The sequence below is a fragment of the Alexandromys fortis genome, unplaced genomic scaffold, assembly GCF_014885135.2.
Source record: "Alexandromys fortis isolate MF-2015 unplaced genomic scaffold, M_Fortis_MF-2015_v1.1 scaffold_30, whole genome shotgun sequence".
In the NCBI taxonomy this organism is placed as follows: Eukaryota; Metazoa; Chordata; class Mammalia; order Rodentia; family Cricetidae; genus Alexandromys; species Alexandromys fortis.
This window is the reverse complement of record NW_026067922.1, coordinates 3,473,997-3,486,161: the sequence shown is the minus strand read 5'-3', so window position 1 is coordinate 3,486,161 and position 12,165 is coordinate 3,473,997. Positions and strand designations below refer to the sequence as shown.

Below are 12,165 nucleotides of genomic sequence, written 5' to 3'. Positions count from 1 at the left end.
TGCCTAGGTCCCTAGGTTTGACCTAGGAGTTGGTTTAAGGAGCAGGCAGATGAAAAACAGCACGGTTGTGGAACGTCCCTGAAGGAAAGATTTGTGACTTACACTATTTTTTTTTTATGTGCATTGATGGTTTGCCTGTGTGTTTTTCTGTGTGAGGGTGCTGGGTCCCCTGGAACTGGAGTTACAGACAGTTGTGAGCTGCCCCATGGGTGCTGGGAATTGAACCCGGGTTCTCTGGAAGAGCAACCAGTGCTCTTAACCTCTGAGCCATCTCTTTACCCCTTACATCATCCTTATAACTTGGTCCCTCGCTGTCACAGAGCTGTACACTCATCATTTTCCTTTCGTTTCGGATGCCTGGAGTTGTGGAACCAACCTGCAGCAGGCTGCGCCCTCCTGGTTCCCCTAACCTTATCCTTTGATCCAGTCTTTCCTGCTCACCAGGTCTGGACCAAAGGGTAAATAAATGTGGGAACACAGCATTCCTTTTTTGAAGTTCTCTGTTCACCCAGCCTCACTTTTCTGCCCTGATGCCAGATTCAACTGCTGCTGGCTTGCTGCTGGCTCCAGGTTTTCTTCCTCGGCTCTTCTCGGTGCTATCCACTCCTAGTTCTCGACAAGACTTCCAAGCTGATGTCTCAGGCCCGGCCCACTTCTATGCTGGGCTTCCTGAGTCGACCCAATGGGTGGATAGCGCACTGACCAGTCTCGAACCTGCTCTTCGTCAGTGTTGCTGACCTTGACAATGGAAGCTGCACACTCTCCTCGCCCCAGCTACTGCTTCTGCAGCTTCCAGCCTGGCTGCTTTCTGTGTTGTCCCCAGGGCCAGGCTCCTGGTCTTCTGATCCCCATGCCTTGCTGTTACTAGACTCTCTGGTTAAAGGCAGATGGGACTGTCATGTCTCTGCTTAAAATGATTTGTCTGCAAGACAAGTGCGGGTCCAGCTGTGTCCTGCTTGTCCCCCACCCTTGTGTCCTCCCAAGACCATGATCAACCGCTCAGAGGCTCCAAATTCTCAGCCCCTTTCCCAGCTCCTTTGCCTTCTTTCTGGAACACCTTTCACTGCTCCCCTGCTGATCAGCACCCTCCCCCCACATCTCTCTCAAGACAGAGATCTTCTGTGTAGCCTTGGCTGTCCTGGAACTCACTCTGTAGACCAGGGTGGCCTTGAACTCCCAAAGAACTCCGCCTGCCTGTGCCTCCAAGTGCCACCACGGCTTAAGACCACCTATTCTTTAAAACACAGTCTTCCAGGAAGTTTCCAGAGTCGTCTCTTCTCTCCAAGGTATATTAGGAGCACCTCTACACATTCCCAGTCTCCCCTGTGCGCCTGTCACATCTATGTCCTTCACAAGTCTGCCTTCCCGAGGACTCGCAGTATGGATCTACTCTGATGTTCCAGTCATCCCACAGCCTAGCGCTCTAGACCCTAGGGAAGTGTCAGCACGCTGATGCTACTGGACCCTGAAGGGCAGACACCCTGCCTGGGTACCCTCAGAGGATCATGGCTAGGGCCCTCTACTCACCAAGAACTGGACAACATCTTCGGGCCGGTGCTTGGCAGACTTGAACACAGCCAACCGGGTCACCACTAGGATCTGGTATTCCACGTGGCCGGACATCATCTTGCCCCGCACTTCCTGGTGCTGTGGCACGGTCAAGTCAAGGCCTGTGTGGACATTCTGAACTTGCCTATAAAGCGAAGGAAGGCAGGTCAAGATCAGGTTCAAGTCGGCAGGCTTGGCCATTGAGATGCAGGTTGGTCAGCCACCTATACCAGGAACTGAACTCCGCATTCTGTTCCTATCCCCTGTGGTATTGACCCCAGTGGCTGAGCGAACTGGCCAGTAGGAATCGCTACGTCTCCGGCTTGGGTTCCTTGTCTTCGCACCTAGGGCTGAGCTGGATTAGAAAAGCCCACTTGTGCTTCCTCAGCCCTGTGTCCAGGCAACTCTGCCCTATCGGCACAATTACACTCCCCTGTCCCTCCCTGAAACTCCTGACCATTAAGTTCAGGCCAGAGCAGGAAGCCTGGGAACACAACCTCATCCAGACATAGAGTTCTCAAGATGTGGTCCCTGGACAGCATAAGCATCTGAATCATAAGCCTGAGGTTTGTTTGTTTGTTTTTCAAAATAGGGTTTCTCTGTGTAGCTTTGATGCCTGTCCTGGAACTAGCACTTTTAGAACAGGCTGGCCTCGAACTCACAGAGATCTGCCTGCCTCTGCCTCCAGAGTGCTGGGATTAAAGGCGTGAGCCGCCACCACCACCCAGCAAGCCTGAGGTTGGTTAGGGCAGATCTTAACTAGCTTAAAGTTTTGCATGCTATCTTACTTCATTTGCAACTCTTCAGCTCTGCCTACAGACACAAAGCAGTCACAGACAACACCTGCACGGTCTGGGTACGTTCTTGTACAACTGGAATTGTTATACCCCCCCCCCCTGCCAAGGCAGTTATGCCATCACCTGTTGCCAGGTGCCTTTCTGTCAGCTGTGTGATATGCTCATCCTTTAAAAGTGCCCGCCAGGCACAGCTCGCTCTCTCACCTCTCTAGTCTGTTCTCTCTGGCTGTTTGCCTGCCTTTCTCGTGTTCTCACTTCAAGACGGCCGATCGTTCATTCTTTCACTATTCCTCGCCCCCAACAAACCCCTTGCACTAACTTGCTTAGTGGCATACCTTAGCAGGGCCTGCCGAAAGGTACCCACTTCACCTTTCTCTCTCTCTCTCTCTCTCTCTCTCTCTCTCTCTCTCTCTCTCTCTCTCTCTCTCTCTCTCTCTCTCTCTCTCTCTCTCTCTCTCTCTCTCTCTGTCTCCCCGAGACAGGAGCTCTCTGTGTAATAGCCCTAGCTGCCCTAGAACTAACTCTGTACCAGGCTGACTGTGAATTCAGAGATCTGCCTCCAGAGTGCTGGGGAAAAGGTGTGTGTCACCACTGCCAGGCACGCCCTTCTTTTTTAAAATTCCTTCAGAAATTGCAAAAGCAAGTAGTTGGCAGCATGGTTCAGGACCACAGTATGCTCACCTGTGTCCTAAACCAAGCCGCTCAACTGCCATGTGACTACAGGTCCCTAGGGTCCCATTGCCCACAGCTTAGCATGATCTGGCCTGGACCAGCTGGGTGGTGGTGGCGCACGCCTTTAATCCCAGCACTTATCTCTGTAAGTTCGAGGCCAGCCTGGTCTAGAAGAGCTAGTTCCAGGACAGAGAAACCCTGTCTCGGGGAAAAAAAGAAAAAAAAAAAACTGGATCAGTATTAGGCACAGAAGAGGCCTCTGGGAAACCATGCACCTGCTGGTTGGATGCATGCATGAAGCCTGGGAGATGTCCAGCAGAAGAAGGCTGGAAACATCAGTTGATCCTGGGTCCAAGGCCACCTCAGCACTTGCAAAGGTGTCAGCATTACTTGAAGGCAAGCTCCCAGGGTCTACTGTGACTATCAGAATGGCCTCTGCCCTCACCACCAGCAGCACTCTCTGTAACACCAGTTACTGAGGGAAGCCACCACTACACTTCCTAGGCACCAGCACCAAGTTCACGGCCATGGGTCTGCCTGGTGTGGCCCACAGGGACATGTACTGCTCCCATGCTTACACTTGTCTATATGGAACCTCCATCTACAGAGAGGGAAACTGAGGCTCAGTGAAAGGACAGAACTCACAGGACGACAGGGATACCTGATCTAGTGCAGATGCGGCCGAAGCCTCATTAACCAAACCAAAAAGCTTCCAACAACAGGGGTTATGTACAGAATTAGACATTTCGAGGCAGGGAGCTGGGAGTTATAGCTGAACCTGTGGGTGTTATGTCCATTTACACAATAATTTATGTATGGAGAGCAAAGGCAGAGTATACGAATATCCTTGAAGTTCGCCATTTTAAAGTTACTTAAAACCCGAGGTACAAGTAGGACCATTCTCCTTCCAGCTTTCCCAAGTTCTCTCCCAGCTGGGTCCCTTAGGTGTGGCTCTGGGTGCTGAGCACTGCCTTTGGCCCTAATGCGGAAACTCATGACCTCTCTCCAGCGCCAACGGTCAGGGTCTCAGCTTTACGTGGTGGCGCCCAACAGCAGCAGTGTTTCCAGGGCAACTGGAATTTACGGCCTCCCCTCCCCCTCCTCCCCCCCGCAGCACCAGCCACCCCGGTGCCGGTATCCACTGCAGGACCAGCTTGTTTGATTCACCTAGTCCCTGGTGCTTAGCGTCGGGCTGGTACACACAGAACTAGTACTGAAAGGTTTGGGGGATCGGGAGAAATGACCCCCAAGTACGCAAGGACAGGGAATGGCCCCCTATCTCAGCCAGTGCCAGTCCCAGGCCCTTCTAGAGTCTTGGATGAGTGCTTGGCCTCAGCTTCCTTGTCTGTAAAATCAGGGATACTAGATGGCGCGCCACCACACCCGCAGGGTAGTGGGGTGCACCGGAATAAACCGCCAGGTTGCTAGGGTGCCCGGGACGCAAGGGTCGGGGGTCTGGCTCACCTGGAGGTGACAAGCACCGCCGGGGACTGCATGTTGGCTGCGGACGGGTAAAAGATCACGGGACCGGGCGTCTCCAGCGTCGCTGCGTTCCGGCCCCGCCCAACTCGGGTTCCGCGCCACCTCCCCGGCTCTGGCCCGCCCCCTGCTGGCGCGTCTTGCACCTCGCAGCCTCCGTGGCCTACGGGGTAGTGGGGTGCTTTGCTTTTCAGCCCTCCGCAGATGCCCCATAGTCACCTCATAAACTTGGCGCCTGATGCCATTTAATCCCAGTACATGCATAGGCCTCTAAGGCGATAGGACTGCAGCCGCTAGTCCTCAAACTGCTCTCCTACAGCTCGCTGCAAAAGACTGCAAAAGCGCTCTCTCCTCTCCTGGGGTCGGTTTCACTTATGCAACCAATCACCCTCTCCCCCTTCCCGTTTATCTCTCCTTCCCCCTCCCCGCGCCATGGATTCCCGGGTGGAATCACCAAGCTTGTATAGAAAACGCTTTCACTCACTGAGCCATCGCACAGGCGGGAACAGAGGTTTTAATGCACCCTCCCCTCCTGTCCCATTCTAAACCCTCCTCTCCTTTCCACACCCTTCCCTCCCATCCCCCTTCTTCTTCCTGCCCACTGCAGAAAGAAGTGGAGCCGGAAAGGGCTTTGTAAAGGAGCAGGTCCTAGAGGACCGAGAACTGCTGAGCCAGAGTGGGGGCGATATTGTGTGGGAGCTCCAGAGACTTGGGGATCAGTGGGAGCCTGAGCAGAGGAGGCAAGCAGGAGTCCGGGCAGGAAGTACTCAGTGTTTGAGTTTAGGACGCTGTACTGACCTGGAGACCAACTTTGGTCATCAGAGAACTGAGCACAGAGGGACATCCTTGTGCGTTAGTGTGAAGATTGCAGACCTGCAGAGCACTCCAGAGTGGGGGAACCACGAAGGCTGCTGAGCTACAGAATAGGGCACAGGTGTGAGAACCCCAGGAGATGGGGGTGAACAGAGGAGTCAAGGTGCTGCAGTGGGCTGAGATGAGGTTCTGTCTTTAGCGCGCTTGCCTGGCATACGCGAGGGCATGAGCTTCATGCCCAGTACTATGTAAACCCCATGGCGGTAAGTCCAGCACTCAGGAGGTGAAGGAAGGAGAAGCAGAAGTTCAAGGTCATCCTCTATTCCACAGTGAGTTTGAGGCCAAGTCAGCCTGGGGTACTTGAGACCTAGGAGAGAGAGAGAGAGAGAGAGAGAGAGAGAGAGAGAGAGAGAGAGAGAGAGAGAGAGAGAGAATAAAAAGATGCTGCTATAGTGCTATAGTTTAGCTTGTGGCTTGGACACTTTGAAGAACCCTGAGGTGGTATAACTATGAGTCTGTTTTGGACAAGAGAGACTGCAGGACCTGGGATGTGGAGATCATTGAATATAAATGGTCAGGACCTAAGGACTTAAGACTCAGATGTGGGTGGAAAGGAGACAAATAAAGCGAAGGATCTGGGTGGCACCCTTTACCATGAGAGCCCCAAAGAGCTGCCTTGAGAGACCCTAGTGGGGACTCCCCACTAGACCCCAGGCTGGTAGCATACCTGCCACCAATACTGTGTGAGCCAGTGAGCTGGGCTTTCCCGTGCACTACAGGAATCTCAGCCTGCCTGGTGCCTGCCAGGGGTACCACAGGATTCCTGTGAAAGTGACCCACTTCCTTGATAGCAATTCCATTTCACCATCTGTGGGTCCCACAGGCTCCAGTGCATAACTGTGTACAATGCCTGGAATGTGGGATCTAAATCTGATACTGTGTGCTTCCTGCTCAGCTCCATGGCGGAGGCAGTAGTAACAAGGACCATGTTGCACAAGACTCCTCCTTGCTGTGTGGGGGAACCACTCCATGTGCCCATCCCCTGGAGGGGAGTTAGGCCTCCAGTGCTGTGGACTCTTAGTTCAGCAGGGGGATGTCTGAACTCTGGCCTGCCATGTGCAAGCATCCCCTTTGTTTCTAGTGGAATGGGTTGTCTTAGGACCTGCTCATTTTATCTGTTCTTTCACTGATGCTCATAGCAACTGAGAGAGATGGAATGTACGGCAGGTGCTGTGGATCAAAAGCCGCCACCAACAGCCTTCCTTCTGCTTTGACTGCTTTGAGGGCCAGAAAAGGAAAACCTTTCACATTCCCTTGTGGCTCAAAGAAGGCATGGGGCTTACTTCTGGAATATATAGGGGAATCTCTGCTGCTTTCCCAGAGGACTTGAGTTCTATTCCAACCACCCACATCAGGTTGTTCACTACTGTCTGCAACTCTAGCTCCAGAGGATCTGATGCCCTCTTCTGGTCTCTGCAGACACACACACACACACACACACACACACACACAATTTTATTATTTTTCCCCCAAGACAGGGTTTCCCTGTGTAGTCCTGGCTATCCTGGAACTTACTTTGTAGACCAGACTAGCCTCAGACTCACAGAGATCCACCTGCCTCTGCCCCCCCGCCCCCCGAGTGCTGGGATTAAAGGTGTAGTTTTATGGAGGCAGCTCCTCAGTTGAGGTCCCTCTTCCCAGGTGACTATAGCTTGTGTCAAGTTGACAAACACTGACTATTGCTGCTCCCTTCATCGTTGTGTGTCTAGAACAGAAACCCTGGGTTCTATGACCAAGGTCGGAGGGATGGACATTCCAAATCATTACACAATAAGCTTTGATTCCAAAAGTCCTTGTTGATTTTTAATTTTGGATGTTGTCATAGTTACTGTTCTGTTGCTGTGAAGAGACACCATGACGAAGCTAACTCATAGAAGAAAGCATTTAACTTGGAGCTTGCTTCCAGTTTCAGAGGGTAGTGCATTGCCATCATGGCGGGAAGCAGACAGGCATGGCACTGGAGCGGTGGCTGAGAGCTTTCCTTCCTGATCTGCAGACAGCAGGCAGAGGGAGAGAGGGACTGGGCCTGGCATGGAAGCCCACCCCCCGTGACACACTTTCTTCAGCAAGATCACACCCTATGCCCTTTCAAAGAGGCAGAGGATATTAGACTTGGCCTGTTTGGAGAGATAGTGTGGCTGGCTCAAAAGTCAAAATCACTTTGCCTCCTGAATGCTAGGATTATGGATAGAGGTCATCTCTATCAGGATCACAATGGAAGTCCACAGTAATGGTGGCTTGAAGGCCAGGTTCCCCCCCCCCCCATACCTCAGTGTTTTTCTCTTGGCATCTCTGAATGTGGTCATCTCTTCTCCCAGGACACCCGCCAAAAGGGTAGTTCAGAGGCCAGGCTTAAACAGCCAGGAGCTGTTACATACTCTTGCCAGCAGATGGCAATATCCGCCAGTCCTCTGCGGTTTGTCCCACCTAGGAGGCACTGAAATGTACCCCTAGGAAGGGCTCTGGGAAAGAAGCTACCTTCTCTCATTATCTCTCCCCCCTCCCCCACAGGGTGGTCTGGCCCACAGAGCAGGCCACACCCAGAGGTCCTAGGTCTGGGATTTGAGGACCCCAGTGTGAATGCCAGAGCTGTTGCTTGGGGCAACCTGGGCAGCCTAGTCATAGGTTAAGCATGGGAAATTCCTGCAATTTGAGGAAGACTGGCCATGGGTATACAGGAGGACTGCTGCCAGAAGCTGCTAGAATCTTTATTTCTGCTGCCCCAGGTCTTTCTGGGAGAGACTTAAGCCTTCCTAGGGGCTGGTAGAGGAGCCAGAGTTATCAGAAGAGAAGGAAGAGGCAAGTAGACACCTGTGTGGAGGTGGGGAAGGGTGGCTGTTGTCACCTCTCTCTCTCCAATCCCCTTCAGGGAGACCTAAGCCAGGACCCACTCTCCCTTTACCCTCTCTCTGCTCTGGATTTTAGGTCAGAGGTCATGGTGCGTCCACACAGAGGACACACTCCTGGTCCTGCTGTCGTGGTTCCTCCATCCTTCACTATCCCTAGGATGACATGTGATTGTTAAACAGTCTCACTATAGTTGGCAAAAGGCAAAGCCAGGAAGGGTGAGGGACTTGCAGCCAGAGGCTCAAGGGCTTGAGTTCAGTTCTCGGGTTAGTGGGTGAAGCCAGATCTGGAACCTGGACAATGGCAGCCCGGGGATCTCAGTGTTTTCCACATGGAATTGACATGCGAAACACACAGTCTGACTTGCACGTTTACAATAGAAAGAAGGGCAGCCAGGACCCAGTGTTCCTCCGTGCACAGAGACCCCTGACTGGGCGGGTAGGTGGGAAAAGAATTACAGTAGGAAGTCTCTGTCCTACCAGAGCCACTTCCTCAGGGACCCCAAAGAAGGAAACCCATAACTACTGTGACTTTTTCATCTGGTCCCCAACCTGGGCACCAAAGGCAGGTTGTCATCCCAGCTGTCCGCCATCACCATTTGGGCTACAGCAGGAAGGCTGGGAGGAGGCAGGCAGCACAAACCTTGGTCCAGGAGCACAGATGCCTGCTACAGACTGAGCTTCAGCCTTACATCTCTCATGGAATCCTTCAAGTATTAACCCTGCAAGTATTGACCCTGGCCAGGGCATTCCTCCCAAACATCCCAAGGGCCCAGATTGAACTCTGCTCCTCTGGTCCAGAAGAAGGAAGAACTGCTTGGGAAAAATAAGAGGCCATGTGTGTGTGTGTGTGTGTGTGTGTGTGTGTGTGTGTGTGTGTGTTGCATGCGTCCCCCATGCCCAAGCGGCTTTTAGATAGCCCATGACCTGCACAGGCCCAGTTTGGTATCCAGTGCAATTTTAAAGTAAAGGGGAGTGGGTGTGGTTCAGGCCCTCAAAGCCTTCTGACAGGTGATCCGTCTATTTTCTGGACACACTCTGGGATTTGTCTGAGCTGAATTGACACAGACTGGCGACCTCCCTCCTCAGCACAGCCCTCTCTTTAGAAACAGAGCTAGCCAAATCAGAGCCTGCATGTCTGCATGCTCTCCATGCGCATGCGCCCCCTATTGATACGGAGGAGGTGGAAGCCTCTTTCACCCATGCTGGATGGGTGCTCTAACCCTAGTGGCTCCAGAGCGCTCCCTCCAGGCTCATAACTACCTACAAACATACCAGTAGCCTGTTGTCTTTTGCTCTCCCCATCTTGAAGAGATGTGATCGCTTGCCCCCCAGACGGTAGAGTTTAGTCTTGCCTTGGTTTGGGTCTGACCACCCTAGTATAGGAAAAATAGCAGGAAAGAGGCGTCATTCAGGGTAGAAGAGAGGGGAGGAAGCTGGGCAGGTACGCCCGAGGCCCCACCATCCAGTTAAGAAGAGTACTCAGGTCTTGGGGTGAGGAGAGGGTGACACAGTGTCTGCGGGTGGGGAGGCCTACACCGCTTTTGGCGCTAGCCTCCAGCTGGTGGCCCTCACGTGGCAGGGACTGAAACAGGATGCATCAGCGAGGAGAGGCGGCTCCTGCCCTGCGTTGCGCGCGACAGGCCTCAGTTGGGGGGCTCAGAACTGCGGGTCGAGCGTTTAGCAGGTGACACTGCTCTGGGAGCTGGGCGGGGTGGGATGGGAGAGAAGGCAGGCAGCGGTTTGCTGTGCACACTTTCCCCATTATTAAACACCATGTTCAAAAGTGGACTTCCCGGAGCCACGGAGCCTGTGTCGCGCTGCGGACCAGCCCACGGAGCCCATGGACCTGAACACCGCCGCTTTGCTGTGTCTCTGGCTGCTGAGCGCCCGCCATCCCGGTGGCGCGGCGGCGGGCAGACCCTCTTTCCGGCTCGGAGTCCTTCAATTCTCCAGGCCGCCGCAGTTCCCGGGCCCCACTACTGTGCGCCGCGATGCGGGCTCTGGCTTCACGAACCGCTCGGTGGGTGGTGCCACACCACTTCAAGATGTCCAGCTTTATTGGAGTCTGACTGGAAGGGGCTCCGGTCATGGCAGCCACGGGGCACCGTCGCACGGACACAATCACCGACTTTATAGACGCAAGGTACTTTAGGTATCTTCTGCGACAGTACATCGTGTCTGCTCCTGCCCATAGACGAGTTCGGGGGAGCAAGCTTCAGCTCCATTGGATTCAGAGCCATGGCCTCACGAATCCCATCTTCAGGTGTGAGAAACTTCGAAGTCAGCGCATCCGAAATCTCTAAGACTGGACTGTGGCTCCAGGCAAGGCTTGGCTTCCTAGGGCTGAGGGGTGAAGGTCAGTCTCTCTGTCGAACTGTCAGGTCTCCCTCAAGCTGGCGAGGGAAGTTCAAGATCCGCTTCTTTGGGGAAGGGTTTAGAGTGGTCTGGGGCCTGGAGCCCTCGGAGAAGAAAGAAGGACAGGAGTGGGACCCTGAAGAACAGGGATTAACTGTGACGGTAGGTAGGTTCCTGTCTCCAGGGGAGGATACACAAATTGAAGGAGCTAAGGGGAAATGAGAGGAGAGAAATAGGCATTGGATGAAAGTAAATTCGCCTCTCTTCATACAAGGAAGGCCCTTCCAGCAGGCCATGTTTGGTGGATAGTGGCTTGTGTGTGGGAGGTGAGTATGGGTGCCAGCGATCTGTGGCAGCCAGGCCTCTGTGGCCAGAGTCCAGGGCTCGGTTGTGTGGGGGAGGACATGGATGCCTGAAGTTCAAATGTTCTATTTTACCCTGTGCTGGACCCTCCAAGGTAGGGTGTGGGCAGGACTTGTGAGGTAGTTGCTGTGTATCATCGGACTTTTATTAATCTCCATTGAAGTCATTAAAGCAAACAGATAGGGAAAATTTAATTTCAGGTGGAAATGCAAGCAATTTTGGCCTTAATTCTACCCAGCCAAAGATCTAGCTTGGAAATCAGGAAGGAAAGGAAGACAAATAGGCCAGGAAAGTAAAGTCCGGCAGCCACCGACAGTCTGCAGGCCACTGCCACCAGCGTGGGAAAACAGGCAGAGGCCACCGTGCAGTAATCACCCATCTCAGAAGCACACACAGTAGCCCTGCACAGATAGCTTGCTTTCTGGTCCATAGAAATCCCAGGCTCAAATGGCCCGTAGGACCAGCGCGCATCTTCAGAAGGTCTGTCACCGCACTCGGCACTGATTCACCGATTCACGGGAAGAGCCAGTCCTGGCACACAAAATCAGGGAAAACTCCAGAACTACATAGTGTTCTCCCAAGGTGCAGGTGAGAGCAGGGAAGGGCCCTAAGATCATAGAATCATCAGACTTCTTAGGGCTGGTTTAGTGTACTGTGTTATAGAACCAACTAGGTTCTTCTGGTGGACCTCTGCTTGACCAGCAAGATCCAGAGGTGGGCCACCTTTCCTCCCTCCCTCCCTGGAGAAGCAGGGTAAGGTGGAGGCTGCAGAGAAAGTTCTTTGCTGTGTGTGGGGGGAATCGTGGCTGCGGACACAGCCCAGCACCTCTGTCTAGCTTGGTACCACCAGCTTTCTTTTAGAACAGAGTTGCTTGAGCAATACACCCAGACTGTAGACTTAAGGCATGAAGGCCTGGTGTCCATGGCTGGTGAACAAATCCTGAAGGTGGGTGGAGTTTCTGCCTGGTCTCTCTGATGGGGCAAAATGAAACCCATATGACCCTCTAAAAAGGCAACGCCTTGTCTGCTCTTTGATGGAATTTAAACTTTATTTTTTCCTTCCTTCCTTCCTTCCTTCCTTCCTTCCTTCCTTCCTTCCTTCCTCCCTCCCTCCCTCCCTCCCTCCCTCCCTCCTGAGCCCATCCGAAAGAAAAAGGGCCGTGTCCAGAAATAAATCACATTAGAGCTAAAGACTAAGCAGCGCTCACTGTGGCAGCCTTCACCACCAC

The 12,165-nt window shown here is 53.2% G+C and overlaps 1 protein-coding gene across 1 annotated transcript in view; it reads right to left on the bottom strand.

The window, feature by feature from the left end:
* The window catches only part of Hs1bp3 (HCLS1 binding protein 3), a 29,698-nt gene extending 25,089 nt beyond the window's left edge, over window positions 1–4,609 (bottom strand). Inside the window, exons 1-2 of the mRNA XM_050141928.1 lie at window positions 4,482–4,609; window positions 1,528–1,693 (exon numbers count right to left, since the gene is read on the bottom strand). Of these exons, the coding sequence (XP_049997885.1) occupies window positions 1,528–1,693; window positions 4,482–4,513 (198 nt within the window). The 5' untranslated portion in view covers window positions 4,514–4,609. The remainder of the gene's footprint in view (window positions 1–1,527; window positions 1,694–4,481) is intronic.
* Between the last annotated feature and the right edge of the window lie 7,556 nt (window positions 4,610–12,165).